Source organism: Coffea arabica, chromosome 9e, assembly GCF_036785885.1.
Source record: "Coffea arabica cultivar ET-39 chromosome 9e, Coffea Arabica ET-39 HiFi, whole genome shotgun sequence".
NCBI classification, from domain to species: domain Eukaryota; kingdom Viridiplantae; phylum Streptophyta; class Magnoliopsida; order Gentianales; family Rubiaceae; genus Coffea; species Coffea arabica.
The window spans coordinates 10,299,934-10,309,565 of record NC_092327.1 but is presented as its reverse complement, the minus strand read 5'-3'; the positions used below and the strand labels follow the sequence as shown (position 1 = coordinate 10,309,565).

The 9,632-nt window shown below is 35.1% G+C and overlaps 1 protein-coding gene across 1 annotated transcript; it reads right to left on the bottom strand.

Moving 5' to 3' along the window:
* Window positions 1–9,071: 9,071 nt before the first annotated feature.
* LOC113710004 (uncharacterized) lies at window positions 9,072–9,632 on the bottom strand. The gene has a single exon (XM_027232855.1). The coding sequence runs from the start codon at window positions 9,630–9,632 to the stop codon at window positions 9,072–9,074; it is 561 nt and encodes a 186-aa protein (XP_027088656.1).

The following is a 9,632-nucleotide window of genomic DNA, read 5'->3' as shown; positions in this document are numbered from 1 at the left end:
TCGGGTATTCGGGTTGGTTGATGCCGATTAGATCTCTGTGAGTTTTCAGTGTGTTCCCTCTCTTCCTTGTCTCTAAGATAATTTGCAAATATTTTGGGCCTACGCTTGTTTTTATTTTATTTTCTGAAAATTTCTATTTGCATTCTTGTTGAACCTGCATTGAGGGTGTAATTTTATGGTTATTTACATGATTAATCTTTTCATCCCCTGAAATTTTATTGCCCTAAATTTTAACTTAGGGAAAAAATTAGGGAAAAATTTTTGCCTAGTTATCGTGAATCCCCTAGATTAATTATATCCTCTACTTCTTGGTCCACTTGGGAAGGACTTGCTGTTTCCCAACTATTTTTTGTACAAAACCTAGCTACGGCTGGACTTGGTAGGGGGAGAATTGAACAAAAATTCACTAGTGGTTGGAAACTTCTGGTTGTTGTCGTTGGTAGTGTAAAATGTTGATCACACTTTTTGCTTCTTTCCCTCATTAGACAGACCTATCCAACAGACTTAGAAAACATTAAATTAGATGTGTTTTGCCACTAGTTTTTGGGGTTGGTTTAGTTTATCTAACAAGCTAATTGGGGGCTTTTGTATGGGTACGCAGAACAGGAATAGATGGGATGTTATGTGCTTGATTTGACCCAGTTTTTTTCCTTCTCAAATTGAATATGATTGAGTAGGCTGGGTATGTGTCATATGGAGGGGTTGTTCATGACTAGAAATCTGCTTCGGTTATTTTTCTTCAGACTTGGGAGTTGATGTTGTATAGTTTGAGATGTATAATTTTAGGAATGGCTTAAATTAATTGGAGCTTTCTTTTGCATCTTTTGTAATGGTACATAATCTATCTTGTTTTTAATGAATTGTTGTTATTTGTACCTGACATGGACTTGAGTGAAAATTTGTTTTATTTGATTGGGTTTTCATTGTTGGTATTTGGCAAATTTAAGTTTCCATACATAGTGCTCTGTCTTCAGTATAATATTATATGTTCTTATTCTTGATGTTAGGATAAAGGGCTGCATAAATATGGATAGGAGCTGGATGTCAATTAAGAATTACCTAGACCCTAAATATTTAGATGGAGTCAATGAATTTATTAGGTTTGCTTTTTAAGATAAGGATCCTATTTGTAAGCTTCCATATCCTAATTGTCCTGAATATGTTGAAGAATCTGATTGGTTGTACTTGTGCGACTACTTTTGTAGTCCAGAATTTAAGGTACTGGGACATATTCGATCATTTAACATACTTCAATCTTGATATGTCTTTGTTATTTTGATGAAGGTTTGAAATCGCAAGTGTAGGTGATAAGTGAGCGAAATAAGATAAATAGATCAAAACAAAAAACTGCTTGTACAGCTGGAACAAAATCTTTTCTACAGCATAAAGCTGAACGGGTAATTAAATATACTAGCTGGTCTTTTATATTGCAAGTTTGGTTCATTAACTATTGCTGTGCTATAGGAAGCAAAAGAGGGAAGGTTAATTGGACCGATCGAGCTAAATGACATGACTCATTTTAGTAGGAAGAAGAATGCAATGGTTGATGACACATCAGCTCAAAACTCAGTAAGAAAAATACCACTTTTAGCTTCAATATCATTGTTCCACATCTCCAATACACATATGAACTTCATAAATCTGTGCTTGTAGAGCAAGATGAAGGAGCTGCAGTTGGAATCTCAAGCTAGTGGTGCGGCTGGGACTGAAGAAGACATATGTATTGAAGTAACAGGGCGTGTAACTGGATATGTAGGTGGTCGTGGTCCCTCCAAAGCTAGCTTAATTGCATAAAAACTGGCAGAAATAGATGAATTCAAGAAAAGAGCTGAACAGGCTGAAAAACGCTTAGCAGAGTTGGAAATTCAAGTCCAAACTCAGCAGCGACTTATGCATAGGCTGGAGAACTGACAAGCTGAAATGGAAAACCAACAAATTGAAATACAAGACCTTCTTAAGGCTTTAAAAGTTGAATTGAAGTCTAGGAAGTAAGGCAATGAGAGTATATCTAGCAACGATAAATGGTAAACAATCTTTCTCATACATGCGTTTGAATTAGCCTTGCTTTTGTCTTTACTAAAATATGCCTCATGGCTGTAGAAACTATGATTAGATTCGTACCAATGGGTGAATTACTTAGAGATTAATGATATAAGCTGATATCATTTGCTACAAGTTTGGAAGTTTTTATAATTGTTATCTCGACATCTCTAATAGTATGCATGACCTTGAAATAGCCTCTCATTTGGGATATGTCTGATGAATGAAGGCCTTTAAATGTGATGGATATCCATAAACATATGACCAGACTATATGTCCAGATTGTTCTTGATTCAAATTTCCTTTGTTAAACTTGCTGTGAAAATTTTCCAACACTGTCTACTTCGATGTAAAGCATCCTGGTGGTTTACTATGTTGATCAAATTCTGTAGATAAATAGATGAAAGCTGATGTCATCTATTGGCCCTGTTTTCATATATGAAAATGTCTTTCTTCTTTAATTTTGTTTCTTTTCTTCCTTTGGTTTTTTGTCGTGGCCAATTATAATTTGCTCTTCCAAATCAATTCTGAAAATGTGCTGTTCTAGATGAAAATGTATTGTTCTATATGGCCTGTATACACTAACCTTTTGCTATAAGTGATGCTAGACTAATATTGGTCAAGAGTATTGATTACCTATTGTAAACCTTGATTGCTAATTGTGTACTCTTCGCTTAGAAACAACAGTCAGATATAAGACAAATATTTATGTGCTTATTTGTGGGAAAGTGAATGGGAAAATTGATGGTTTCTCTCATTGCTTATATCTACTTAATATGCGGCTAATCACTTGTCCTATGTTGCAAGCACTTGTCTATGTTGCAAGCAACTTGCCTGGAAGCCTCTTATAGGGAGATAGTAAAAGATGGCTTTTGCCAAAACTATATTGTTTCAATAGCCTTTTGCAATGAACTTTACTTGAATTGAAGCTATGTACACGGAAAATTGATTAACAATGATTTATTATGTACTTAATTTGTTATGTTCATGTGAATCAACTGCATTTTTGGGTGGATAAGCTAACCAAAATTACTTTTACTTTGATGTTTTGCTCGTCTTCGTATTCGCTACTTATTTTTCTTTCTTAATGCAGAAAATGGCGGTTCATTCAACCTTTTTGGAAGATCAATCAATATTACTGAAATTTCCAACACTAGAGTCCATGCCTTTGACTGACCGACATTGGAGATGAATATGTCTTTTGTTCATGCAGCTCACTCACGAGTTTTCTATTTCTTTATTTTAGTAGTCTTTTGTAAAACGACCTTAATTTGATGTAAAATTTGGGACTCCTAGACCCCTTATCGAAACATTTATTTTACGATGTAGAACTTATATGACATTTGGAGATAATTTGTGGTATATTGGCATGCAGCTTCTAATGCAGTTACAACTTTTATTTGTTTTTAATGGCATGCAAGATATATTAGTTTTCATTTTTAGATATAATTGTAGCAGGAAAATCTTCAAATTTCATGGTGATAAAGTGTTGTCACTGAATTAGAATTCTCCATTGATAACAACCTGTTGTCATAGAATTTAAAAATGTTTAGTGACAACAAAAGTTGTCAATAATTAGTCTATACCAATGACAACTATGAATTAGTTTTAGTGACGACAATGCTTTGTACATCATTGACAAGACAAGATACTATGTCATCACTAAAAAGTACAACAATTATTGACGACATCAGTTGTCGCAAAACAGTCCCATTCACTGACGACTTTTAAGGTCGTCACTATGTACTTTTACCGATGGGCCTTCAGTGACGACTCTGTGACAACTAGAAAGTTGTCAATGAAAGTTATCAGTGATGACTTTTTATTTTTTTTTGTGACAAAAATGGCTTGTCATTAAAAACCAATTTTCTTGTAGTGCATCTTACAACCCAACTAATGAAATACGATCCAACGTACTTAAGATACAATCAAAGTTTGTCTTACAAGCTTCCAACATATCAAATTTAAAGTTTAACAAGCTACAAAAGAAACAGGGTCACACCGTAACTAATAGCGATTTCACCCGAGTTCTCAATTCCTGCTAAGGAAAACAAATTGGAAAGAATGAGCTAACACTCAGCGAGTTCTCAAAAAGACATACAATCACATAGAACACTTCAACTTCACAATTTAAAGCGAGTAAATAAAGTGATTAACAACATCAAGGGGTAAGATACGGGTGACTCTTAAGAGCCAATGTCCACGAATCTTGATATTATTTCACGTAGTCGACACTCCGTCAACTTTCAAGTATTATCACTATGTAGAACTCCACTTACTTCATTCTCTTTCCAACGACTCCCCCTACCGGGACTGAAATCCAAAACACTTAAAAGGGGTATTGCTCGAGCATACCATAGTTTGCACTTCAAAAGGGACAAGTCTAAACGCCAAACCCAGTGAATATGAAACACTCTCCTATGGCTCGTCAAATCTCCTCGACCAAGTCCCATGACTGGCTCGAATCGACATACTTACCTATAGGACTTAGGAATTCCCAAGAATTAACATGCACAATCAATCACTGATCGTCGATGGGATAACAACCCAAGTGACATCACAACACTTTAACAATTCAGAATACTATTTATCTCAGTCATAATATCAAGTTCACATCTATGTGACATTTCCAAATTCAAGACAGATAACATGCATGGAAACTCACCAATAAATCAAAGCTCAGAATCCAAGTTAGGATCGATATCACAGTCTTCAATCACTCCTATAAACACATAAAAAGAGACAATAAGTTTCGCCCCAACAATTCACGAAACTAAACCAAATTCACTTGAATTCGACATGTAAGCTCGAGTTATGAAAACAATATGTATAGAGAATAGTTTTCCCCAAAATTTGACGCGTGAAAACACAAAATCAATGGCAAAACAGTCTCGAATTCACCATTGCTGCCCGGATAGTTTTTGGCCCAAAAATAGTGAAATAAAGTGACTTTTAACCGTTAAAGTTCCTAACTTTCAACTCCGATTCAACATTTAATCATAGACTAACATAATACCAAGTCACTTGAGTGCAATTTAGTCAAAAAGAACACAAAAATGTCGAAAATGAAGGTGGAAAATTAACCCTCTTCATTTGGCTAGCCCATCCAAAAATTTCTCAAGAATTTCACCAATAAAACAACCATTTAGCCAACAAAAACTCATTCAAATCCATATGGGCTTCATCAATCATTAGCCCTTGGTTATCAATGAGAAAATTTCCAAGTAAATCCAACCCACAAATCAAGAGATATGCTAGTATTTTAACCACAAGAACATCTAGTGGTATAACTTCAAGAAATTTACTAGATCTACCATAGATCTTATTCAAATCAAATGAATCTAACATTTTCATGACTAGAAATTAAAGATTAAGGATGCTTTTTGGTTCTTACCTCAAGATCTAACTAGATCTAGTGTGATTCAACCTAAAAAATTCCTTCCAAGATTCATCCCTTCAAGTTTCCTCAAGAAAGGTCAAATCTTCTAAGTTGCTTGGTGATTTCTTCCACAAATCCACAAGAAGCAAGATGGATGGTGTCCCTTCTCTCTTGGTTGCTCTCTCTCTCTCTCTCTCTCTCTCTCTCTCTCGGCTTTCTCTCTCTCCCTCTGTTCTCTCTTTCTCTCTCTCGGCCCTCAACAAGAAAAGAAGAAAAATTATGGTGGTTGATGGGTTTTAAAGTGATCTTCAAGAGCAAGATGGAGGAGGAAACGGAGAGCTCTCAAGTCTCCCTCTCTCTCTCAAAATTTCGGTTGGTTCAAAGGGGAAGAGAGAGAATGAACTCTCAAGTCTAGTTCTTCCTTTAAAGTGTGGTAAGGGGACCACCTCACCTACTCGCTTATGTGTCGCGTTCTCATGCGACATCTTATCCATAACTAGATTTCCCTCAACCAATATGATCCTATCATTTTTCTATTTCTTTAAAGTCTCAACATGCTCTAGATTTCATCTTAAGACTAAATTCCACGTCATCACTCCAAAGTTTCACACTTAATGCTAGCCAAACGATAACTGGGTAATTAATAATAAAAATTCAACTAAGATATAAAATGACCTTTTGATAGATAAGGATACCAGAATTTTGGCAAAAATCACATAATATAAATATTTTCATCGTTATTATTTACCTTTCAAAAATAGTAAAATTTTTAGAGCTCTCACAAAACCAACCCCTGATTTTACACCGTTGAAATCCCTATGAGTCTAGTTTCAAACGCAACAAACAGAACTCAATTCCGACTTTCCTATACGAAGTTATAGTTAATTTCCCAAAACTGCGCAGGACTTCCTACGAAAATTTTCCAGCAAACTATTAGTTTGAAAAACTAGGTTTTCTTTTCTTAAACCTCTTTGTTTTGGCTAAAAACTAACACACATACAAAGATATAGCTTGTAACAGGTATTTTGAGTAAAATCATATGCAAGAAGAAGACAAAAATGCCCTAAATTCACATCTCAATATCACTTCCACTCATATGAACTATAAAAAAAAAAAAAACAACCAGCATCTCTCCAGTTTTTTCCTAATTTTCCCTTCAATTTCCAAGGTTAAGCTCCATGGAAAAACAATCCAAATCAAGTCCACAAGTTATAAGGAAAAAGGGTTTCTTATACTAGGCCACCAAACCAACTAATTTAAGCTCATCTCTAACATATAAACATCACATATCGAGGCTAGAAAATTCTCTACTAAAGTTGGAAGTTCCTATTTGGAAGCTTAAAAGTCACAATAAAGCTACAAATCTTCATACAAGTCCATAACAAAGCTAGATACCATCATACCATAGCTGAAAAATATGAAACAAGGCTGAAATTAAAACCCTAGGCTAGAAATTTCACCAATCTTCACAAATCTAGGTTATCTTCTATAAAACTTCCAATTTCAAATCATCTTCCCAATAAATTGCAAGATAAGAAAGAGAAAGAAAGTTTCCTAGCTTAATACCTTCAAACCTCCAAGAGAAAGTGAAAAACCAAGGCTTTCCTCTCCAAGCAACTCCATTACAAGCTCTCTTGCTACCTTAGTGCAACTTTGTTCGGTTTAGATTTGTGGTTCTTATTGATCTTCACTCAAACAAGGCAAAGATCAAGATGGAAAATGGAGGTTTTCTTCTCTCTTTTTTTCCTCTCAAGAGTCGGTCAAAGAAGATGAAAAGTGAAGGAAATTTTGTGCTAGGAAAGATAAGACTGGAAGAAAGCTTCTTGGTCAAATAAGGCCTTGATTGCCAACATTTGGCAAGCCACCATTTTTCCTCTCATTTTTGTTTCTTTTCCTCTCTTTTTTGGTCAATAATTTCGGCCAACCCTAGGATAATATTAGGGAAAGAAAAATGAAGGAAAAATAAGAAGATTAGGGAAAGAAAGTATTGGTCAATTGGTGATTTCGACCGGCAACAAACGGCGCGAATTGGTTCAAGCCTATTTCTTTGCCTCTCTTGTACTTTTGTTTTAACTTATGATTCACTAATGTACTTTTAGCACTTTTAATCAAATACTTCTTCCTACTTAATACCCGCTCTTATCTACCAAATTTAGTATACACACCTCACCAATTAATCACACTACCACAATGCACCAAAATCCTAACTTACACTAATTTTAAAAGTAAAAGTAAAACTCTCGACTCTATTATTTACTACACCTATTAAGGGAAGTAATTAGTATTAAAGAAATTATAAATTAACTTATTCAAAATAAAAGAGACTTATAAAAAAATATAAGTAAATTTTCAAGTCCTCACAATTGTTCACTCATTTTTCTTGTTCACTCGACTGAGAACCCCAACTTCTAACATTTATATTTCTCTCTCGCACAACCCCATCGAAATCCCCTTCATCTTCTTCATCTGCTCAAAGTGGCCATTGTTCCGTAGGAAGACCAAAACAAACTCTAGGATGATACATCATTTCATCCGCAAAATAAATTCTAGGATGATCTTGACTATATGTACCATTTCCTAGGGATCTCGATGGGCTTTTCACCTATTTTTCATATGGACGACGACATCATTTTCATTAATGCTCCTTTCCAGATGTCTATACATGGTTCTTGTCCTAGATGCAGTCAGACTCCCATATTGGACCTCTCCGTTGATGATGACGAGGACCAAACGCCTGAACAAGTGCAGGCACTACCTCGAAGGTTCGAACGACCACAATTGAGATGAGATCCATCACACGGAAGGATACATTGGAAATGTAGCTACTCTACCACTCCGCACGATAAAGGCAAGAGACGTGTTGGGGGGTGATATTCAGATTTTAAGAATTTTTCTTGTCAAATCTCCCATTATTATCATTCAAGTTCATGTGCTAATTGTTGCACTCATTTATCGTTTAAATGGTTGAATGCTACATTATTTATCATTATTAAATTAACATTAAAACTAAATATTAAAAAAGGGATGACTTGGGCATATTTTATTTTCATTTAACAGCATGCATGATTAGCACAATTCTTATAGGTAAATTAAATTTTGGATCTCATGGTTAGGATTTATATTACGTGTTAGGGTGTAGTGATTTCGAGTTTAGGGTTAAATTTATGATTAGGATTAGGGTTAGCTTTTAGAAAAAAAAATTTAAACGAATCACAACATATCAACTATGCGGCGATCCTTAATTGCATCATAATGCTTAATAATTTGGCCTGCTCATTTCACGAGCGGCGAAGGCTTTTCAAAAAAAAAAATTGCTCCTTAGTTTTGTAGAGGAAAAAAAATGAAAAAGAAAAACAATTTTTTAAAGAAGCCTCCATTACTATCTGTAGCAACCCTTAATGTAGAACAAGCTTCCAACTTACACCACTTTTGTGAACTTTTTTTATTTTAACAATATTCGTAGAAATTATGCTACTTGTAGCGATCACAGGTTGCAAAGTCATATTCGACAAACTGAAATCAGTTTAAATAACGGTTTGTAACTTGTAAGTTAAATTTTACATCAGTTTAAACTACAAACTTTTTTTTTTGTCAAAATGTCATCATTTAATATATATGTGAGAAATGTTACAATATTCCTATCATATACATACTACTGGCACATGGCCAGGACATCTTTGTGGGCTTCAATCCTAAGCCACACAGGGAAGTCAAGCTCCCACCTTGTTTCATCAATTAGGTTAATGGCAAATTTTGCCAAACCATGACTAGTGCGATTATATTTCCTTCCAATAAATATGAAGGAACATCGCCAAAAGGATCGACTAAGATGTATGATATCATCTACCAACACATCTAATAGAGATAACCCAAAACATCTGTGATTAATTCTATCCACTAGACACTTACAATCTGAATGTATGAGTAGAGATGTCCACCCTTCTTCTAGAGCTTTGGGCATGGCTGATCTGATTGCTTCAGCTTCTAGTATGGCAGCATCCTTCATCATTCCAGTAGGGATTGCCCAAGTTTTAACAAGTTTTCCATTATGGTCCTTTGCTGCGATGCCCAGTCCCCCTCTACTTCTCTTTTTGTCCATTGCTGCATCCGTGAACATTAGAATGGCATGTTGATCCTGAAGTTCTTTTGTGATGGTCATCGTTGGTACTTCTGGATCATCCTTTTTGCTTTCCCTTTTCTCCAGGTCCCACAT